Source organism: Numenius arquata, chromosome 4 (assembly GCF_964106895.1).
Source record: "Numenius arquata chromosome 4, bNumArq3.hap1.1, whole genome shotgun sequence".
NCBI lineage: Eukaryota > Metazoa > Chordata > Aves > Charadriiformes > Scolopacidae > Numenius > Numenius arquata.
The window spans coordinates 63,650,128-63,674,725 of NC_133579.1; the positions used below are offsets into that span (position 1 = coordinate 63,650,128).

At 42.6% G+C, this 24,598-nt stretch overlaps 1 protein-coding gene across 2 annotated transcripts in view; it reads right to left on the reverse strand.

Annotated features, from left to right (window-relative positions):
* The window catches only part of GFOD1 (Gfo/Idh/MocA-like oxidoreductase domain containing 1), a 68,626-nt gene that overhangs the window by 37,318 nt on the left and 6,710 nt on the right, over positions 1 to 24,598 (reverse strand). Inside the window, exon 3 of one of the 2 annotated variants that reach the window (XM_074146681.1) lies at positions 5,745 to 5,763. The exons of the other annotated variant lie outside the window; for it this stretch is intronic. Within the exon in view, the coding sequence (XP_074002782.1) occupies positions 5,745 to 5,763 (19 nt within the window). The remainder of the gene's footprint in view (positions 1 to 5,744; positions 5,764 to 24,598) is intronic. 2 annotated transcript variants of the gene reach the window in all.

Sequence of the window (24,598 nt, forward strand, 5' to 3'; positions counted from 1 at the left end):
TGATGTATGATACAGCATATCCTCTCCGATTCTCCAAGGTCTTAAATGACTCAACTGCTTTAGTTTATACGCACAGAGACAGTTTCTATGACTATATTTAGAGAGGGTCTGGAAAAGTGATATCACCACTGGAATGAGGAAGTATTTATCCCCCAACTGGAAACACATGATGATGATGTAAAGGTACTATTTAGGGAGCTCTATTAATATTGTTGTTTCCTGAATCTTAACGCGACTCAAGAGAATCTCGGGACGTAACGTGGTGCCACCGCCGTAGTCTGCGGGAATCACAGCCAAAGTTTTGCAAAAGCTTGACTAACAGCAAGTTACCTCGGCACTGCGAAGCAAGGCTGAGCAGCGGATGCTGAAATTTAATTACTTGACCAGTTTTTTACCAATGGATTTAAACTGCGTTATTAATGGTAGACCAGTGACAACATGACATGGAAAATAGCCAACAACTACAGTATAATAAATATGCAAGGGCAGTTAGTGCAGAGTGAAATTTGATTTCACTAATTACCGCTTGTTGCAATTATTCTGCTTTTATGGATCAATAACTGCTTTCCCAAAGCCAATTCCCTCCTGCTTCCTGACCACTCAGGAATTTCTGTGATAATCAGTTGTTTAGAAGTACTTTCTGTAAGGTTTACAAAGGCAGAGGAGATCCAGCTGCAGAACAAGCTCCCAGGAGCAAATCTTGTGAAGTTTACAGTCTGAATGTTTCCCCGAAAGGACCGCAAACCTTTTCGCTCAGACAGGAACATATCTCCATTAAAGGCAGCAACATTCAACCACGTCTCTTTCCTTTTACCTTTAAAAAATAAAAATAAACTAGAACACAACTCTCTACTCCGAGCAAAAACTGCCAGAAGCCCGATGGCTGACCAGTCTATTTGACGTAGCAGGCTGAAGAAGAACATGGCAAAGGTTATCAGAAAGAGGAAGAAAAACAAGAACCAAAATGTCACACCTATGAGTGCCAGCGATCATACTGAAGCCAAGCCAAGCCCATTAGAAACAGCAGTAAGGTAACCTGGCATTAGCATTCCTAATTTGATATTAATATACCTAACAGATCTTCAGCACTCTTGCAAAGCCAAGGCGAAATCCAGCCACAAAACAGGATCATCGAAGATGAGAGGTTTCTTGTACAAATCATCGTCTAATGACTTCGATACGTCAACATGGATCTCTCTCTAACTATGGTCATCTGTTTCTGCTCCAGCCTTCTCTCTGGAACTCATCCATATCCATCCTTAACAACTGCATTATTCTATATGCCATACTGGTCCATGTACCAGGACATGGATCGAGCGCAGCACTAACTGCTATCCTGTCAAAATGGCAGAAGCTTTACACCTGCTTTGCACAAAACAGACGAGTAGTGAATCAAGCCATGTTTATAGTTTATATTTGGCTGATTATTTACTTCTTGGAAAGTTTAATATTTAATGAAAACACAGGGTAACAAAATGGTGGTACACTGCTCACTTCTTAAGGGCAGAAACTCCCATTGATTACAGAAGCAGGTGGGATGCCTAAATACAAGATAGCAGAAAGCATAGAAAAGAGGCTCAGAAAGGAGGGGATCATACCTTTATTTCCTTGACAGTAGTTTGTGGGGTTTTTCCCTTTCAGTCATTCTCGCAGGAGGCAGATTTGCTTCCAACAAGAAAAAAGAGCTAGGGTAAAAAACACCACAGACCTCCCCAGAAATTGTTTAAACTTCAGGACAAATGGGAAATAGGGACCATCTACCAAAAAATCCTCATGTTACCATACCAGCAAGGAGACCTCAGTGATCACATACAGCTGAGTCACATGGCCCTGGGTTCTCCATGGACACCGGGAACATCAAGGGTTCCCTGTCACAGCCCAGAACGGTCTTACATTTCTGCTGTCACACAACAGCTCCCACACCAGCCCCCCAATCTTGCTGGGCCACCTGTGCTCTTTTATGCCACTTATAGTCCCCAGCCTCCAAGAAAAACCCAGGTTAAGTCTTGCTGCTGCACCCTGTTCAGTGTCCCATATAAAGATACAAGCCCCACCTGCAGACAGTATCACAGACATCAGCAGCACCCTATTACTTAGCTTGAAAAGAGAAACAGAGCCAAACTTAACTGGGTGTAGGCTGATTGAAAATTGTTTTTCAAAACGTGCTTATTTACTTCTTCAGTATGAAATATGGCTTTTACACTAAAATTGCATTTCCTCAGCAAAAGTCTGCTATCAGTAAAAATACTCATGGTTTTACATTGTGAAAAAGGTATATACGCTTCAGTCTTCAGCAAATAGCTTTCCTTGCTCCTGTCTTGTCCTTTCAAGTTTCAGTAATCAAAAACTTCAGCTAGTTGCAAGATATCTGCCATATAATCAGAACCAAAAGTGTCCCATAGGCTACAATTTGGTTGCTGAATCCTCTCCCCAAAATATTTAGTTTAGGAGGCCAGAAAAAAAATAAATCTACAGTATCAAACCCATTTTTGTTACTGTTGGTATCTTTCACAGAGTTAAGAAAACCAATTGCACTCTTCCATAACAGAGCAGCAGCGCTGGCACTGAGCAATTAATCATTATATAAGGTTCTTGTCTCGTTACCATCACAGACAAAGTTAATTCAATTGTTTGCCAAGATTAGAATGCTAATAATAACCATTGATTGCTTATATTCTTTATTACACAAACATTGTAACAGTATTAATCATACAGCATCCAGCACCTCTAATGTGACCTTACAATACTACAACAGTATTAATAGAATTTTTCAGGTTGTCTCTCAGTACATGTAAAAGCCATTATTTTTATGACTGTGTTCAAAACTGATTTCTACTGCTTTACTCATGCCCTCCTGTTACATACAATACTCTGATCAGCTTTTCTTCCCCCTCTGTGTCTTGTCTCTGGCTAATTTTAACAGCAGTTTCAACTCTTTGTGAACTGATGACACATGGATGTGCAACTATTTCCAGACTTCTCACTTTCAGCACTCAGTAAATCCTTGGCTTGTCTTTTGGACGACACATCCCCGACATCCAGCCCTCAGCTCCAGCACAACACAGGGAATGTTTCATTTCCCATTGAATTTCACCTCCTCTTGCTTTTCATCCTGGGGACAACACAGCTCCGCCCCGTATCACTAGCTGTCATCTTGGATATGCTATGTCATCTTTTAGGTCTACACATCTGGATTATGTTGAAGGTCTTGCTGCGACAGAGCTTCTCCCGATTTCTTCAACTCTGCAGGAGGACACTTTTCTTCCAGACCAGAAATATGCCTCTTTGCAGTTTCACTTGAAAACGGTCAAGCTAAAGAGAAAAATGCATCTGTTGTTCCCAAACAGAGCTACCTGCAAGTGGAGTTGTTAGTAACAGAAAAAGCGCTTTAAATTCACAACTTATTTTAGCCTGTGTCAACACAGAGGGGTAGATAGGACACCCTCCACGTACTTTTTACACAGCATCTGTACAGTTCTCCCTCTCAGGCATCCAGCGCTGATCATCTCTGACTCAGACACCGTTTCCTCAAGTCCCAATAAAGAGAAGCTTGTTCTCTCCCACCCAGAAGGCTTCGGAAAAGACCATGGTCCAAGTCTGTCACTATCACCTCACTCACTGCCATTTTTACCAGCTCTCTCCACACATTCTTGCATCAAACTTATCTTTAGTTTCAAGGCTTTCAGCATCAGCTTATCTTTGATTTCAGGGCTTTCTGTCACTTACCCTCACCCTATCTATCACTCTTCACTTGCTACTGAGGCATTGATTCCTGCTTCTGATCATCCCATGAAGCCTTCTGCTATCACCCTACTATCAGATTTTCCAACATGTGCTTTTGTGCTTTCCTTCATCCTGCCTTTTATTCTGCTACTGCTCATCTCCTTCAGTTTTTTCTGTGTCAACTTCTCGGTGCCACTTAGAACTGACATCTGACTCATGAAAAATATTATGCCGAAAAATATTATGCCCTTGTCTTCTCTGCACTCCTCCATGTACCATCTATATCCATCTGTTACATATTGATTTCTATTAAGATGAAGAGCTCAGAGAGAATTTCTGCTCTGTGCTGATACAGTGCCTAGCAAAGTGAGTGGTGCTCATGTGCCTACGGTATGGTAACGTGTTAACATGATAACATGTGTCGTATGTATGTACCTTGTTAATGTATGGTAACATAGTGCTGATCTCACACATGGCCACATGCATCTTCGCTTGTTCTGGATACAAGTAGGGCTGTGTACCAAAGGAGCCAAGAGGTAGAAGCAAGCGAACAAAATACACCACTACTTTTGCTGTTTGAATTCAAATCTGAAATTGTAAAGTAAGATAAATTTTTTAGAATACAAGTATCCTGATTTGGCTTATTAGTAGCCACCCACAGAAATGGCAAACAATTATAGTCTAAACTCTGGAGTAATTCTTAAAACCCTTCCCAAGTGCTCACAGATTCCCCAGTCTATCTGTTGTGAAAACAGTTATATCTGTATCATACTTTATTTTAGCATAGCTTATTCCACTCTTCTTACAGGAAGAAACTACACTGATACAAACCATCTTTATAACTACACAGCTGCACCGGCACTGTTTCTGTTAGTGTAGCTATTTCAGGTTTCATAATAGCTTAACAAGTAAAAGCCAAGCCTGAGTTTAGCTCATTGAGTCATAAACTCATGTATGATACCATCATACAGAATCACCACCCTGAATGAGAACAATGGAGAAAGCCTGCATGGCGATTCCCACCTTAATCTACCTTATTTTAAGTTTTATCCCCATTTTAAAGGTGAGCGGTTGTAACACATTCTGGAGTCATGCTTGCCGTTTCCCTCACACCTGTGAAGACACCACCTTACCACTGTTCTCTGAGGCCATGTCTACACTGCAAGCAGAATATGAGCACTGCACACGCTGACACACTTGTTGAATGACTTTTACTCCAGCAGCAATAGCAATGAAATCACAGCAGCATGGACAACAACAGACCAAAGGACGCCTGGTGACTTTGCAACGAGTGCGCTGATGTCTGTGCTACTCCAGCTTCACTATTGCTGATCACCAACCTATCTAGGTTAGGGCATGCAGGGCACCAACCAGACATCTGTGTATTTGGGGGGGTTTGGGCTGCCAGGGCAGAAAACCGTGACTCTCAGCCTGTTTTTGTTCCTGTTCTTGTTGTGCTCCCACCTTCTGTACTTGAGAGCCTGGGCCCTCTGCTGCTATGGTCCAGAATGCTTGAGATGTGAGAGCCATTTCTCCTGCCTGAAGTATAAAGAAAATATTGATTTTTTTTTTCTTTGACCACATTCAAGTATGATCAAATCTACAGTACAAGGTGGTCCTAAAACAAACAAGGCAATGACACACGTGTCAAAAGCATATCCAGTCATCAATGAGAACTTCTTGCTTGTCCAGACATATAAACCAAGCACAGATTAACCAGCTCTGATTGTGCGAGATATTTTTAATCCAGCCTTTTAGGTGATAGAGCAGCATTGGTAAAAGCCTGAATGGCAAAAAGGGAATTCTACTGCGTGTCTGCTTAAAACTACATAAGCTCTCAGTTACACTTTTCCGGCGTGCACCAGTGAAGTGGAAAGAGCTTTAGCATGGTTCACTGCCCAGAATGCAAAATAAAACTAAAGAACAGAAAGTCTGCTGAAGTTTCAGCATGTCTGTCTCGCCCATTAATGCTCCTGTAATACTCAACTAAAAAAAAAAAAACAAAAACAAAAACCACCAACCCAAAGAAAGGTTTGTGTGCTTGAAAGCTTGCTTTTTCTTCAAAAACCAACTTTTTCTTCAAGTGACCAACTTCATCAGTTGGTCAAACAGAAGATACTGTGTCGCTCTGTAGACCTTAGATCACCTTCGACCATAACTGCACAATGCCAATAAAACAATGCATTTGCAATAAAACAGTTTAAAATGTGCTCAAAAAGCACATGGAATTCTTAAAGGGTCATGGTCTCCCTTTCTGCACACACATACACTCACATATTTGTACTTTCTACAGACAGGTCATGAAGTTATTGCTTTTATAAAACGCTTTTTTGTCAACCAAGTGACTGCAGCGGACAGAGTTAAGCTTGCAATGCTGGTTGAAAAACAGATTCCCTACAAATTGGAACACATTATCGGATGGCAAGAGAACAACCCCTTCAGAGATATTAAGGATTATGAGCCTGACTCTTACCTACCCAGAGCCCCCCCTCACTCCATTCTCCTAAGTCTAAAGCAGCCTTAAAGCGTATTTACTACATGAGCATTTTAAAACATTTTTACAGTAGGAGGAAGCGCAGTAGTGTAAACGAGATTCACATCCTCATACTCTACCTCAGTTTCAGGAAAATAAACATCAGGAAAATCATTGGGTATTTTATGGGAAAACTGCTAACAAGCAAAGAGTCCGAGACCAAAAAATATCCCATCACAACCTCCCCCGTAGAGCTCGGTGTTGGCACTGACAGAGACTTCAGCTTCAAACAGTAATCACAAATTTCACATTATATCATTGCTAGGGTTTGTGTACTCTAGTACAGGCCCAACAGAAGGCACGACAGCACGTCCGTGTCTCTGACAAGAAACGCACCTGGAGATCTTCACGGGGAGAAAGCATGCATGGGCAAGAGGAAGCCACATGGGCATCAAAAGGCAAGTTTGGGGTTTCATAAAATGCAGTAGGCCTAAACTTGCAAACCTAAATTGCCAAAGCCAAAGACAGCCACCCTGTTTTATCAAATGCATGTAGAACCTAGATTACTCTGATTACATCAATTTTTGTGATGCTTTCACATCAGGCTTTTGACAAGTCACTTGCCTATAAAGAGTCATCTACCCAGGCTCAAAACTGATTGTTTTTTTCCAGATTGTTAATTTACCTGTGTGATTTTTCTGCTTGCCATTGCATAGTTTGTTATTAGTATTTCTTCACCGTTAGTGATTATTGCACAGCAGCCATCATGAACAACAGGATCCTATCATCCAAAGTCTCTGCCATACACTCTCTGCCAGGACCTCTTCTGACAGGCTAAACACTTGCTTCATCTGAGTTTTCAGTGGCATTCACTCCCAGTCTTGAAATCAGGAGTGAATCTCTGACTACACCCTAAGAAATAAGTCCCTATAAACTCCAAAACTGCTCAAAATGGAGCAGTAGTCACTGTTTCAGCTCAGATTGTAGATACTATACATGTCTCTCAAGCTCCACAGGCACACAGATTGGAAGGACTCCCAGGAGAATTGAGACAGGAGTAATTCTGCCATCCCACCACCTCCAGTTCATAAAACTCAACCCAGCTTATGAGCCCAGCAGTATTCCCTATTTTTTAAGAACACGCTAATTAGCACGTAACACTCTATTAACCTTGCCTGCACAGGTCCCCGCACATTTTAACTACTCTGGAACTGAAATAGATATGTCTAAACATCTACATGTGGATGTCCTATCCCTGGAAACATGTAAGGTCAGGTTGGATGGGGCTCTGAGCAACCTGAGCTAGTGAAAGATGTCCCTGCCTGTGGTAGGAGGGTTGGACTAGGTGATCTTTAAAGGCTCCTTCCAACTTGAACCATTCTATGATTCTATGAAACAGGAGGAGCTGTTTTCCACATATTGATGAATACATGGCAAAACCGTGCTGCAGACAGAGCAGAGGTATACATTTAGCATATGCAATGTCATCACAGGAAAACCCAGCAAGTTCTCTCAGGTAAGCCCAAGAACTTGCTACCATTATAAGGTTTTAAATATTTTTTTAATTCTGTGCTCAGTACTTCAAATGCTAGTATTGTTTTCTAGCCTGACACTTCCATGCTTGGGGCCATGTCAGGCCTCAAGATAAAAAAAAAAAGAAAAAATAACTAAAAAATCAGTGATTTATTTCAGAACAAAAGGTCACTTTTTACCACCCCATGAAGATTATGTACGCACTTCCATCACAAACCCAGCTAGTTTGCTCCAAGGCAAATGCACTTCTGAAAATTAGGTCTTTTTTGTGTTTCATCAAGTCCATTGTTTCCAAAAGTAAATAGCCATTATCCTTAATGATTGAGTAATCACTCCCCTTCCTTAAATCAAGGGCTTTGAAGGTGATAGGGGAAAGGCTGCTTGGTTCAGATAGCCTCAGTGGGAAAGAGCAGCCAGCTTTTGTGCTGTTGTATTTGCAGGAAGACTTGCTCTTGTTTTTATTATAGATAGGTTTTGTTTTGTTTCTCATTGACAGGAATTATAGGAATTCAAGCAAGAATAAAGAACCACCATGAAACCCTACAAGTTATGAAAGCTGCCCCACAGCTTCCACTGGCTGTCGAAATGTGATAAATGGCAGCCTGAAGACAGCAGAAGAAACCAGAGCTCAGGAAGAGGAGTAGAGTTTAAGGAGATGTGCCCTCGGAGGGCTTCCAGATGTTAAAATTTCTTGCTCTAGCTCCCTTCTCAGACAACCATTAAGTTTCCCCAAGAGGGCTCCCATCTCCAGCCAAAAAGCTGTGCTCAGCAATGCAGACTCACCTTTCGCTGCCCCTGGTTTGGCACAGCTGCATGGAGTAAAATAACTCACATCAGCCACGTGGTCAAGAGAGCTTTATAGCTGAGTTTAAGTCACTTGTAAAAATCAGCTCATGAGAGAGTATATACTGTATCTGACTTGAAAATGCAGATTATTTTTCCTCCCCTCAGTGCTTTTAAAACACTCAAAGACATGTTAAATCCAGCAGGCCAGGAAAGCTCAGCACTGGGTTCTCTGTTCCCCTCGGAGTTAGGGTCAATGAAGTTGAGCGCTGCTGACTGCTGCTGAAAATCTCATCCAAGGACCCAGTCCAAAGCAGGCTAAATTCACTGGACAACTTCTTTAGACTTCTACGGACCTTGGCTCCAGCCCAGGCTATATTAGCATCCCCCAGACCAGTGTGTTTTAGCAATTTATACTGCCCAGCAGCTCTCAGTTTTCAGTGTCTCCAACTGAGCCAGAGTAAAATGTGCTGTTATTTAGCATTATTTTCATAGTGTCTATTGTACATTTGGGAATTAATTTTTTTTTCTCCTCCCAGTAGCAGTGACTGAACCAAGCTGCTGCTTTCTAAGGACTACCTAAAAGACCAATGGTCTCAATGAGAGGGATGTTTGCAAGCATCAAACACACCAGGTCATTCACTCTTACAGGCATTACATAAGTGCAGCTCCATTTGTCCACAGAATACAGACAATTCCGTTAATGAAATGCATCACACCAGTCACCAAGAGCCTTGTGGCATAGCACATTTTTGTGCCTTATGCACTGCTGCGTATTAGCAAGTGACTCCTGTTCAGAAGCCTGCATGTAAGCTACAGTCTGAAGGAAAATATAGATATTAATTAAACTACAAATAAATGTCTGAAAGAACTATCAATCCACCAACATCAAGAAGTGATAGGCAACGTTGCAGGGAAGGATAAGCAAAGCTTGATGCTGGTGTACATGCCTAGATGTAATCCTGCTCTTCTAGAAAAGTAAAGGGTTTCTCCATCATAAGAAGGATGAAGATTTAAAGTTGTACTATGGTGACAATGAAGAACTTTAAAAAATAGCTTTGATTGTAATAATATTTTTTTCCCGAATTCAAAACTAGTTGTTAATCAATAACGTTCAGAGTTCAACATCATTTGTCACAAAATTCAGGGTCCAGTTTCAGAAGCTGTCAGGTCTGACTAACCCAAAGGAGGCCGAGCTTTGCTGATAGGTGCCAGAGAAGCATTAAGCCGACATATTTACAAAGACTGTGAATTATACATGAATTTCTGTATGAACCAGATGGGTTTAATGCGCCACACATTCTTCATGTATTACATTTGGATCTCATAATACAACAATTGCATTTTACTGTTCTGTGAATTTAAGGCTGGTGGAAGCACAAGACTGACATCCCTAGGGACTCGTATGCTGCTCCTGAACAGAATAGCAGCTACGATTTTTTTCCACACCACTCTACATCAGTGCGTCCATTCCTGAAGGGGCCAATACCTGAAAGTACAGGGGTTTCCGTGCTCATGGGAACCTCTCTCCCCATGGGGTAGCACCTCAGCCACAACCTTACATATATTTTATAATGTGTTTATACAACCTGGGGAGTACACTTATACATCTCCAGGGTCTAATACTGCCATACTAACATTTAACATAAACCCATGCACTCTAGCTCTATTTCTCTAACACCCTCAGTATCTTCGTTAACAAGACCTCTACATTCAAAAGGCTGCATCCACCCCTGGATTTCCTGACAGCAAAATCCTTGAGCTTCTTAATGCAGAGCTTACATGCCCTCTCAGCGCATCCAATATTTAAATAAGCTTTCCAAAAGGCCACTATCCCCCTCGTGAGACTGTTCTGCCTTGATGCTGTGAAATTTCAGCTTCAGCTCAGGATACAGAACAAATGTTCCTGTAAAGCATATGCTAGTTTTTGACTGGCTGCATCTGATCATCACCCTTTTCCGCCAGCTCTCAAATACTGCTAGAACATCACCCACTTGAATGGCAAGAGACACTGGCAGGCTTGCAGTGAATAGACATCACAGCTACTGTCTACCTATCTGACACGACTGTGATCAATGGGCATGCCAGATCCAGCATCATCATGCAGACTGCCTTCATACAGTGCAGAGTGAAAGCACATCACATCCTACAGACAGCTTGTAGCAGTACAGAGTGAAAACACAAGCCCTTCATAACACAGTTGTTCCAGAGGGTCTGAGAAAACACATTACAATTTTCTTACCCTGCTGCTTCCCTCTGATCCATCCAGCTCTACAATAGTGACTGCTGACACATTCAGCATTGTCTTTGCAGGCTTTAAACGGTTTAAATCCTCTGATGGGTCATCTGACCACACATCAAAAGATGGACTGCGACCACAGCATCATGAAAGCTGCTTTTCTGCTTTTTACTACACCATTTGGACATGATTTAAATTGGAAACAGATTTGGGGGATTATTCAACTCCAAGCTTTTCTATCCCGATGGTCTAACCCTCCAAACAATTTTAATGACATCTGAATGCAGTTCAAAAGATTATGCGAGTCATTAGTAAACAGATAATTTCAGCAATCACACTGAAAGATACGTATGACACACTAATGCAGAAATCCCTAATAGAGGTAGATGTGAACCTGAAGAATAGGACATAAAGGATTGAAGGGAACTCACTAAGGTATTAGAAGTTGGAGCAGCATGGAAATAGTGTGATTAAATTAAGAAAGGACAATACAACCTAACTACAAAGGTACCTCTTCCAGAAGAGAGATCAATCTGAACTATAGCCTTCTGAGGAAGGTGGTGGAATCCCCACCAGAGAAAATATTTAATACTAGATATATCACAAAATAGGTGGTAGGGAAAACTGCTCTGTGCAGGATATTGCCTAGGTGACCTCAGCAGCTTTGTCTGTCTCTAATAGCTATGAATGCATCACACAATAGGAGACTTTGTCTGTCAGAGACAAACCCAAACCTGAATAGTTGTTTTCATGACGAATCCATAGCAGCTTATTCCAAAGATTTAACATGACCAGTTCTTCCAGTATGCTATGATTATGCCAGCTCTCTCTCTGAACACTCTTATTTCTTTGTAATGAACTGTGACTATTACGAGAAAGGGCAGTCCTGGGACTAAGAACATTACTGCACATCTGTGCCAGCTAAAATATCCACCGCTACACATGTAACACTAAATAAAACTTGGTAGAATATATTCAAGTGACAACATTAATCTGCTCTGTACGATCATAGTATTTTTAGTAGGTTTCACTCATGGTACATTAAATTACAACTGTTGTAGCCTCAGTGCTTAGACGGCAAAGTAAGCAGTGGAGGATGGGAAAGGAAGAAAATGTCATTCTAGCTTCGTGGCTGGATTAAAATCAGAGGGGAGGGCAGCTACCAAGGAAGTAGTCAGAAGTGGAACTTGCAGGAATGACAAACACAGCATGAGGGAAATGGCAATGGCCACCAACCACTATCTTTTTTCTGGCCACTTCAACTACTCCAAGTCCATGTTTCTGCATCTACTTAACTCCCTTGTGACAAGATGCTTCAAGAAGAAACCACACAAAACACCAAGTCCTCCCACAAACACATCCCACATGAACGTCATAGCTATGGGTACAAACAAGGACAGCCCTCTGCTCTTGGGCCAGGTTACGGTCAGCTGAGCTGAAACATCTCACACCAGATCCAGCGTCATAAGCCTGTTATTGGATTTACTGAATTCCTGCTGGGTGAGGTATGCTTTCTACAAGGTTATGATTCAGAAATACACTAAAGGAGGCCACACTCAACAGTGCCTAATGAAAATCACTGGTTTTATTTTCTGCAAGGGAGATACAGGAGGTACAAGGATGAGATGTGCTCGAGCCTGCAGCGTTACTGCGCAGGTATGCTTGTGCCTAGGCAGTCTTTCCCTGCTGCACTGCTTTCATGTGCCTCAAACTGTTGGTCCCCATTGACCACTGTCTGACAAACACAGCATTAAGAAGTCACATGTGAATTCATATGGGCTTCCCATAACTGCACCTAAGTTACAGTGCCTAATTGTATCAGCAGCCTTCTTTGCTCTCCACTCCACCTCTGCAAAAAGTAGACCCTTCCCAGAGGGCCAGTCAAGCAGGTGAAGCAACTAAGTACGTTTCTGCATGTCCCAGTCTGCTGGAGGAGGGCAAACGGTCAGCTAGCTCATGAACAATGCACCGTCTGTTTATGCAGCTCCAGTGATCTACTTCCAATCAGCTTGTGGTCTCCAAAATTATTTTCAGTATACTTGGCCAGTCTCTTTGGTAGGCAAATCAAAAAGCTGCTTTTGAAATTCTCTCTGCTCACTTGAGGCTTTTACTCCTCTCTGCTATACATAATCCAGAAGGAAGGAGACATGATTTTCTGGTCACTCCAGTTTCACGCTGGTATTACTTGACTGACTTCAGCAGATTTACTCCTCATGTATACTGCTGTGACACAGTGAGGTTCAAAGATGGCTTAACAGCATACAGGGATGTACCAGCAATTCAGAAATGAGTCAGGAGGAGATCAAGCTGCATGTAGTACCATCAATGCCTTCTAAGAAGATGGTTAAGCACAAAGTATCACAATAAGGGCTAAACCAGCCTTTTCTTCCATGTTGTAGAGGTGGAATCTGAAATAATGAGCAAGCAGCGCAAGAGTGAGAGGGTGAAATCACAAAATATTCCTCCACCCTGAAAAAAAAAAGAATAATCTTTTTAAATACTGGCTCTCAGCCCAGAGGTCTGACCCCAGGGGATATGATGTCAGTAAGCCAATGCAATAGCAGAAGCAAACCTTGAAATGTAATGCCAACTCCTTGTAAATCTCATCTAATCCAAAATATTTCACATGAGAAAAACTTGGATAAAAAGAAGGCAGAAGAAGAAAAACATAGCTCAACTATACAAAGTCATGCAAACTCTAGAAATAGCCATTTTAGGAAAAGGCTAAGCTTTCTATTGGGCCAAGGCAAGCAAGTCATGGTGACAGCTCCCTGTTCCAAGCCCAGCATTCAGAAATGTGCCAGTGTGGGCTCTGAACTAGGTAAGAGCTAGACAGTAATTAGCTATAACTTACAAGCAAAAGGTTCTCAAGAATTTTTAATCCAAGGACCACTAAACTTTTCTTAAAAAGAAAAAAAAAAAAAAAGATACTGTCTTGTACCTTGGTTCCCCCATTTGTGTCATTTGCAATTGTATAAACATTAAGTTAAGCCTGAAATACTAATTTATTGCTTTTTTCCCCCTTGTAGATTGATTACTTGCACTTAGAGGAAGGTATGTATCTGCAGACTCTTATCTCACAGACCTCAGCTTGAGTAACATTGCTGGACCTTTAACCCCTCTTAAGATGAAGCATCACTCATCCTCACAGCTGTGTTTCTGTTGTTATTTTTTGGTTCAAGCCATACCCTTTAAGTCACAGAGCAGAAATACTGCCCCTGGAAAAGAGAAAGCAGAGGATTTCTGTCATGCATTCCCACTCTGGAGACTGATAATAAACAAGAGCTTCAAGAAGGATTCATTAGGACCTAAACATCCTTCTTCCTCCCCTCTCTGCCCCCTCCAGACATAAGCCTTGTTCACATAGCCAAGGAATAATCTTAAACCTTGCCCAACCCAGAAGTAGTATCGCTGAGCAGATAAAGTGCCACTTAGTTTGCTCTCTCTCTCTACCTGGGCCTGGCAGAGTCACAGATCGCTCTGAAGATGCCCAGCATACAATTTGTTGCCTACAAGCCCCTGGCTGGGGACTCCTGGGGCTGCAGGAGTATGCTCAGGTATTGCATGCATTGGGAAAGTTCAGCCTGTGTCTCAACGATAAAGAAGGCTGCAGGGATGCTGTGAACGGCATCTTTTCACCACTGGGGCATTTAACTCCACTCAAACAAGACAAATGAGTTCATGCCCAGCTAACCATAATGCTTGCTGCACAACTGGAATACACTGCAGGTGAACCACCGCCAGAGCCAGACAGCACTGTGGCACAGGTTGGGATAATACATACTTATCTTTACAGGCCATCGCTAACATGAGCTGGGTGGCACCAGCAAAACAAGGCAAACGACAGGGTTGTCACACAGAGCTATGTAGCAAGCCCTGACAGAGCTCTTACCAGCACTGTCCCCTTCCCAGAGCACGGGAGGAAAGCTTTGTCCTGGAGGCCCACTCCAGACTTCCACCCGTTCTCTACACACAAGTTGCACTCAGGCCAGGTGACACTGGCTGCCTGTCCATGTGCATTTCAGCAACCAACTTGGGAAGAAGAGGGCTCACATAGTTTCAAGTACGTGAGGCTATGCCACACGCAGACGCATGACAGGTCACTTCAAACAGACCTTACTGTGTTTGGCATAGACTTCTGAAGTTACTCAACATGGCTCTTATCAAATGTCTCATGGCTTATTGATGCTGAAACAGTTACTCACCACCTCTGTTTAATAAACAAAAACCTATAACTCTGCTTAACTTCTCAGGAGGCTAACTTTCCATCCTTCACCACCACAACTTATGTTCTCAGTAAGCTGCTGCATTTGGTGCCCAAAGCAGTTTCTGCCTGACCAGAACACGGTTTGGTAACTCAGTGTGGAGTCAGCAGCCAGACAGGTTGCTTTTCTTGAACTATGAAGTTCACATCCACAGGGAGAGCATCTTGACAGCATCTTTCTCTGGGAAGTTCAAGCTTGAAGAAGCTTGAAGAAAAGACAGTAAAGGGGAACACGCTTCTTTGTTTAACCTTTTTCACCACCAAGGTATACGGCTAGCACTTTCACTTCCAAGGAGGGTTCATTAATTCACTGCATCTTAGTGTTGGAGATGCTACAGCTCCTCTCTGAAGTCAATCGTGTCTCCCCCCCCCCTCCCTGCCATGCACTCCCTGCCTCCTGCTCTGGCTGTCTCCCATCTCCTCCCCTGCCAGCCTTTATTCGGCTGGTTTCCTCGGGCCAAATCCCTCAGCGTCACGGGTGCTTTTCCACTTTCTGTATTCATCTGTTTTCCCCGTTTCTAACGAGGGAGGTGTCGCATGCTCAGGCCCCAGAGAGCAGCCCCTCCCCTCTTATCATTTCAGTGAAAGACATCCTCCCCTTCCAGGCAAATGTTATCTGGAGTTGGTTTCAAAGACAAGAAATGCCAAAGAATGCTACGCCTTTTCAACACCAGGCTTCACACAAAGCTGGGCACGGCTCTCCGCATTGCTGCTACATTCAAGGAACCTGCAGCAAGCGTCTGGCTCCCACAAAGGGGGGGGGGGGGCAAGCAGAGGGAAGACTTTGGTGGTTCCCACCCCTAATCTAGGACCTCAGACACTCAACAGCCCACGCTACTCCCTCCCTCATAAGTGTCCTTTTTTGGCACCGCTTCCAAACGGAGGTAACAAGCCAAACGCAAGCCACCGAATGCAAGAAAATCGGCCAGGCAGAAAGCAATACGGTGTTTGCTGATTTGACTAGAGCTTGCTGCTGTGCAGACGGCAGCGGCAGCCTGGCACAGCTACGGCCCGCTGCACATTCCCAGCACAAATTCCACTCTCTTTATCCCACTCCCAGTATTTACAGCTTAACCATAAAAAACTGCTCCAAGATGAAAACCGGCAACAAGGCATCAGCCATAAAGCAAACACTACACACACACACAAAAAAAAAAAAAAAAAGAATTTGTTTAAAAAAAAAAAGCTTGGTCTGGCCACTTTCTTCAGTCTCGCGGAAGTGCCGAGACAATGCAAGCGCATGGGTTTGGCTTTCCATTTTTTGTAACGCCGTGTTCAGTAGAAGACCTGTTTCTTTGGAAGTTTTGGGCAAAACAAAAACTGCTGGACAGAAAGCAACTTCAAACAGATGACTTTCCGCCAGCTGCAAATCAGAAGAAGGCTTTCAAGTCTTTAGGTTTCAGGCATGTGGAAGTTCATTTAGGGTCATGCCTGGGAGCCCTGACACTGATCAAACTCTCATGGGCCACATTTGGAAGATGTTTTTGTGACCAAAAATTTCAGAGACAGCAAATTCTTTGAGGCTGTGGATCTTTCAGCACTTAACCTTGAAAGTAAATCTGCTTGAGTCTTCCCAGGTACCTCCCACCAAGTAAAAGTCATCTTTGCACTGATGGCTACCGAACTGCCTGCCTGTAGGACAACTGCATCTATTCCACTGCTTTTCACCAACAAAGAGAGCCCACCCAGGCAGGTAACCTCCTTCCCACGCTTAACCCCAAACACCCACTGCTGTACTGAGGCAGTCTGCAAGGACAACAGTGTGCAACACACCCGAGGTGAAGATTGGCAAGACTTCACAATACACCCATCTCCCTCCTCCTCCCCTAATCCAAGTGACACCTCACTTTCTGGAAGACCCCTGCCAACTAACGCTGCCTTCGATCACTCACCACTGTTGATGAGCTTCAAATCAACAGGCTCCAACCCCTGCAGCTATCAACAGCATTGAGAATTTTCCTGTCACTGTAAAACTTCTCATGGGAGATGTGAAAAAGCACAGGAGAGAAGGATTTTCACAGCTGTGTAAAGGGCTATAGGACCTGTGAAACTGGGAACCGGAGACTCCTGTCCCCGGCTCCCCAGAAGTGTTCTTCACCTGCTCCACCTCTGCACAATTTAATCCCAAGGAGGAATGAAGATGACTGGCTGCATCCATATTGTTGTGGGAAAGAGTTTGAGTTGCATGAACACACAGGAGATACCGCCATGAACACAAAAGATTAAATTCTTCTAGGAAATCTAGAGGTAAATTTCAGATTACTCCACACATCTTTTTTTCTGGCTTGCGTGTCTGAAAAGCAACAGGCCAGTTGAAAGTACTTTAATCCTAACAGAATGAACATTTGAATATCAATACATTGTTTTCACTTAGGGCCCTGAATTTTGACTATCATGCACCCCATGAAGCAATTTACAGTTACTTGCAAAAAAAGAAGAAACAAGACCAAAGACTGATAACTCATGGCGTTTTAAATGAACTATTCTACAGTTTCTTTAAAAAAAGCACATAAGGCATATTGTTCCCCACATCATCCATGCTATTTTAATTAATATCCTAACTACTGTCCACATGAATTCATCTCTCATAGTCTTGTAATTACAGGTTTAGGGACCGGGACAGCACAGCTGCATTAAATCAGGACAGAGGCTGGTGGTACACAGTTCTCCAATCAGAGCTACAGAGTCTATCTTAGTCCAAAGCTAATTTTCTGACTTCTCTTTCTCTGTAGCCATTTTTTTTTTCCCATTCAAAAAATTACACCCACTGTTTGCTGTGAGCAAACTGAAGCAGCACAGTCACCCACACCTTTAATTTCCCTAATATTAGTTTCAGGCCCTAACAGGCTTTACAGTTCCAGGCAAGCTCAGCAATAAAATAATAGATAGAGAGAAAAAAGACAGAAAGGAGAGACTGAAAAGGTAATCTTATTACTAGATATGTACATGAACAACAGTCAACTGCAAATTCATATAATTTTATTTGCTGGCAGAACTTCAAGAATATGATACACAGTTTTTCCTACATTAACAGTTGTAGCAACTTTGCAAGCCTGTTGCCGCAGCACAAGCCCATCTGAAGTTTGTTCTAGTGATTTTTGATACACAGATGAAGAATATATACATACATTTACACTCATTACAATCACGAGAGTAAAATCCATGTGATCTGCTTGGTTCCCAGCTGTAAGCACTCCACAACCCATGCAGAATTTAGGCTAGCATACTTAGATCAGACAGGCAGTTATAAAAACCTCAAAATATCCATCATCCTCGCCCTGGTCCAGAGCTGTGGTGCAAACACCTGACGCTTCTGACCAGGAAACTATCAGCATGGATAATATCTGCTAGGACAACTTTGAAAACACACAGTCCTCTCAAACAGAGGGCCAAAGCCATGTCCTCAGTGTCTTGGTAAAATCTATTCTTTAGGCAAAAAAAAAAAAAAAAACAAACCACCAAAACCCAACCCAACAGTTTCTTATATTTCTGTGCTATCAAATGAACCTTACAGGGCAAGCACCTCCTGCATGTTAACTCTTTCGATGCACCCTTTCCAGTGAAAGGAGATGCAGGTAATTCCTCCCCAAAGTAAGCAAGAGCCTCAAAATCCACTCTTTGTTCATTACACTGAAAAGCTCACAAGGGCGGTTAATATCACACTTGTTGCATTACTTTTAAGACTCTTCAAGGGAACCTTTGATTTGCCAAAATCCAGTTCAGCAGTTAGAGCATCACCCCACAATTTTCTTTTGAGCATCAAGCAAATGAAATGTTTTAAAATACCCTGTTATTTACCGACTTGGTGAAACAAACTAAAATGCAGATGTAGCCAGAAAGGGAAACGCATCACACGTGGCTCCACACAGCGCAATCCCATCTAGCACAAGGTCCTTATAAGCACGATTACGCTGAGACAGTACATGACAGCTCCAGCAACAACCAGCACCCTACTTGCTTTCACCCAGCGCTCTCGGATGATTCTGCCCGATGCAGGAGGCCCTAGTCAAGCAGTCTAGAGGACTGAAAAAATAACATCCAAACTCCGTATCTTCCTACACTTGAGCACCTCCTAACAGGAGCTGCAAATCTGAACTTGACCCCATCGGCTTAAGCTGATGCTCAAGATAGTATTTGCAACTGGCATGACTTATGTGTGTGTTATTGTATGTCTTCCAAAAACGCAGATGCTCCAGTCGGCATGGAAAGGCCCTGCCTATTTGCTAAAGAAAAGGGTTTCCAGTATGCAGAGGGCCATAACATACACTAAAGACAAACTCCATACTTCATTAAAAATAAATACACAAGTCTCCCAGCTGCTGAGCCATCACTGTTCATAGCAAGCTGGCTTAGTAAGATATTTGCAGCATCTGTTAAATTAAGCTCCAACACTGGAAAGATGATTACTATCATTAATAACCCACAGAATATTCAGTGCCAGATACAATCCTCAAGCTTGACACAGCCACAAATCACTCAATCCCAGCCATGAATCTTGCCCAGAGAAGGGAGACCCTCTAACAGTCTGCAATTCCTTCACAAGCTGTCCCATAAACATTAAAAAGGGACACTAAAAGATGAGTGTAGAGCTTGTTTTCAACTGGAAATCAGGTTTCCCTGCACTGTCCCCACTCCTCTCTTCCCACCTTAGTTTTAGACCACCTGCACAACCATCCAGGAAAAAGACATGGCCAGAGTGACAGACAAGTCTCTTCCAGCAGCGTAGAGATATTTGTCATGATGGCCATCCATTCAACAGCGTTCAGCCACAATGGGTCCCACAGTGAAAAAAGAGCAGACATCAGAGGACCCAGCTTCTGTCCCTGTCACCAGTTGCACACACAAGCTTCAGTAAGTCTCTTAATTCCTCTGTGCTCCCCCATCCCAGCTGTAGTTTTGGGAGCCCTGAAAGATGAAACCAGCTTCAGGAAGGCTGGTAAATGCAATCTATACAACCTGCCTTATGGAGAATGAAAGCTCGGGACAGAAACCCTCAAGCCTATTCTCATTGTGCCATTCTTGCTTAGAGCAGATTGGAGTCTCACACACACACACCAGGTGTATAAACGCAAGAATTTCATCCCCACCTGACACGTAAGAGGTCAGGTCTCTCTGCACACAGATGGCAGAAGGTGTGGTCTCAGCAGCTGCCAAAACATCTGTGCACATCAGGCCTTGTGAAGGATTACCTTTACCTATGTGAACAAATCTGTAATTTCAAACAACAACAATCACAGTACCAACACAATTAAATTTATATGAGGAGCTGCGAGACAGCACTATAATCAAAGGCATAAATAAATCTGCCAGCTAGCATCAAATCTCACAAGCAAACAGATCAGTGCTTATGAGACAGAAGTGAGATGGCTTGTGAACACAGACTTTCCTTATTTTAGGCATACAATGCGTCAAAGTATTTTTTCCTAATGGTAAGACGGTGGGATCCAGTAAAAATTACAGACAGAATTACATTTCAGGTCCACGGTTCTCTCAAGCCATGCCAATAGTGACAGACCATGTCCAATTGTACTTTGGCTAATTTAGCAAAGATGTCACCCCTGCAAATTGAGCATCTTGTGACGTGGATTTGTAAGCAGAATTCTTCAGCAACATAAGTAATGAGTCCTGCCTGTTAATCAAGGATACAAATTCAGGACACCTTCCCATGTATTTGGATAACGCTGTATCTTGTTTCCACAAACTAGACTCGGGGAGTGCTGCTTGGTGCTCTGCCCAAGAAATGAGTCTTTATCAGGGCATCTCATACTGTTTAACCATGAAGCATCTTTCACAACGCTGAACTGTCAAGTTCCGTCAAAGCAAGCAGCAAGTCACAACAGTTCTGCAAGCTCCACCACGCTCATTTAGTGATGGACTTCTGTAGGCTATGGCTAACATTTCTAAGCACCTCTGCTTCAAATATTTTCCATCCTGTTTTTCATTCCTACAGACATGCTGCCATAACATGTTATAGAAGCACAACCGTATTGAGCTGTGGAATTGCACAGATGTAGCTCTATCTTCATTCTCAATGAACTGGTACAAAAGCAGGTTGCAAGCAAATTCCTACTTACATGAATTATTGTGCCTGACAAACACTCCCTGCAAGGAATCTGGGATTTTCTCTTCAAGGAAACTACTGAAGTAAGCAAAGGTTTGCAGAACCATGTCCCAAGACTCCCACCAATCATTTCCTAAATTGACAGAGATGCCTTTGCCAAGAGGATGCAGATCTGCAAGGCCAGGCTCCTGTCCCTACTGCATTGTTGGTTTTTCTTTTGTGCCACAACATATTTTCAGTACCATCACCACAGATTTCAACTATTTTCTTTGATCCAGCAGAGCTTTTCTGGCATTTACAGCGGACCAAGTGAGATCAGAATCCAAACTTTTACATGCATCTTTCAGGCACGTTTCTGGAATTTAGTTTAACATGCACGAGCTCAGCTGCAACTGTTCCAGATGTTCTCCGAGCTTTTCTCTCTCCCCTTTCCTATCCCCACACAAAACAGTAACAGTTGCATTGTCTTTTATGGGCTGAGGAAGTGAAGGAAGGGGAGGGACTTCCAGGAATTTTTAATTTATGTATTTTTCACCTTAATGTTGTTTCTTTAATTTTTATACATATATGGTACTATATATAATGCATATGTATAGACACCAAGAGAAAGAATTCCAAGTGCTCAGTCGAGCCTTTGGTTTCACATTTTTAAGCAACACTACTCCAGCCCAGAAAGGACAGCTACTATTTTTATAGTTCTCTCTCCTTGCTTGGCTATTTGGATTTTGAAAAGCTCTCTCTATTAAGGCTTCTCACTAGCCATGTGAAGCCCAGTACCCTAGAGACAGTATTTAATTCAACCATGACCTCCCTTCTGGGCATTTCCTGGCAAAAAATGGCCAGATGGAAGAGCTAAAGACTGCCAAACATTCATTGCAAGGAAGTGCCAAAACAAGAGTCTTTATTGCTGATAAAAGCCATGGAAACATCAGAATGGAAAACAAAGTCGCTACCTTTTTTTCATCCCCATCTGCTTCACTAAAGCTATGACTGCTGCTGCAATGCAATTGAAGGCACTGGTTTTCACCCCAAGGTTAAACTCTGGCACGGTAGCAAATGAAGAAAGGAATTTTACTCCTTGTGTGAAATCATAATGTTTCTTCATATATTACTACCAACCAAGTTCCTCACACAGTGTTGTCATTTTCTGTGCACTTCAGCATGCTTATACTTAGGAGTATTATTTATCGGTATTTATATATATTTATATAACTTATCAGTATTTAGCCTGATAAATAACAACTTTCATCATTAGACCTGACTGTGCTAAAAAAAAGGGTGCTGCTATCTCTTTCCAAAGGAGAAAGGGAAGGGTAAACTCTCATCCCTCCACAAATCCCTAAAATTCCTGTTACCCTGCGGGTAAGACTGCAGACCTGTGTATTAATAAGATCTGGTGTTTATGCTACCCTGGATGCCAGTTCCACCATCTGGAAGTGCAGAGGCATCCGCAATGCTCAAGGATAATTAGGCTCACACTTGCCAGGTGCACGAGTCTTGTCTGACACTGGTCTTCAGTGCCAGCTGTGCAGTGCAGCAAGGCCCAGCCTCCTCTGCTCTTCACCACCACATTCTCACCACAGCCAGCTCCCAAACAACCACGGAAAAACTCTTTAGACCTTTTGGGGACTTCTGCTCAAAGGCCTCCAAACTCACAGTGACCCAAAAGCCAAACAGGATTCCTCCCAGCATCCACAACCATAAACCACCTAAATTAATACATCAACCACCTTTACACAAAGTACAGCTGTACCAATACAACTAGAGCTGGCCTACACCAGTAACGTAGACATTTATACAACTTGAATGCTCTAAATGTATATGCAACCGACAACTTATGCCTGGACAGGAGCTGGGAATAGCCTGTACCAAATACAGGTGCCATTAGGCCAGCAGAACAGCATTCACGCCAGAAGTCACACCAGCTGGACTTCTAATAGGCATGCAGCAATTATTACATTAAAGAAATCATACCCCTTGCAGTCATAATTACACTGGTACAAAAATCTATGTGCAGGCCTTAAATCAATTTAGGGAACCTACACAAGGGATTGTTCCTGTTTAATTACACAACCATTTAAATCAATCAAGACTTAAGACCTGAAATCATTTTTCGTTACCTGCATGCACGCTGACCTTGTAAATTAAGTCCCTGACTTTGACAGCTCACTCTTATGAGCTAAAAATTTATCATATGAGCAATAAACAAAAAGCAGCAGGGTAGACACTTCTGCTTTGGTGGTTTGAGGAAACCAGAACAATTCATAGCAACTCCGGATAATGCTGTGGCAAACTGATATTAACAGAGAAGGGTGTTGTTGCATTGCAGTGTCCTGTGAAAAACACCGGTCTTGGCTGTCCTGGAAATTTAACTCCATTTTCATCCTCAGTGCTTTGCCATCACTATTGTTAAACGGGCAAAATCTATCGCACATATGAAGAAAAGGACAGTAAGTTGTATTATGCTTCAACACAATTTACCTAGTTCTCAGACACACAGAACAACGTATTTAGCATCTTGCATAGTTTTCACCCTGCCTCCATCAGGGGCTGTGCATGACCATTCATGTCTGGAGTCATACAGCAAATCTCTGTGTCATGTAGTGTCAATCTCAGGCATGAGAGGTCTTTAAGGAAAAAAAAAAAAAAAGAGAGAAAAGAGGCAACAGTGGGAAGCTTGAAAATTTAGTCCACCATATTTACCTTTCTTCACATTTATCTACACATTCTTCCTTAATTCCCCTACTATTTAATATTTTTCCAAAACCTGGAACAACAGAAGCAGGTCACGAGTCCTTTGTCTGCAGAGCAGCCACTCAAAGTTTGCTGTCCTCTACCTACATCACTGAGCACTCAGTAGTACAAGTCCCAACAGCCAGAAGCAAGACAAAGCCACGGGGGGAAGGTCTGTTGAAGAGGGATCAAACAGCTCAGTACCATGGGAGGCGTTAACGGTGCCCACTGCCTGTTGGAATGAAGGCACCAAGCTGTGCAAAAAAAAAAGCATAATAATAAAAGATCTGTTTTCTGCTGTTTCTCATGTTATAGGCATGCAATAATTTACTCCAGAAGTTAAATAATTACAATACTCAGCCTGGGCGTAGCTCTAACAGCATAAACATAGCTTTTATCAGGACCTTCTCTCATCTTCTCATAGAAGAAAGCTATGCTACACATCTTCTGTTTGTGTTACAGCATCCATTAACACAGTCGTGCCATTTGAACCAAAAAAAAAAAAAAAACCAGTTGCACAAGATGCTGTCTACATGATATCCACTCTATCAACTGTGCCAGCAGGAGAAATACAAGAGGAGATCCTCACTAGCACAGCCATGAGGTTACACACACATGCCTACACCTTTAGCAGCAATGCAGTAATGCCCGATTTGTTCATGAGAGATGATTTTACTACATCCAGCCCTTTCCTAGTTAACAACTCGTTAGTCAAATCTTTGTCAGCCACACCTAACAGAGCTACCTAGCTCTTTCAGCCATTTTCAACACCAAATCAAGACACTATGG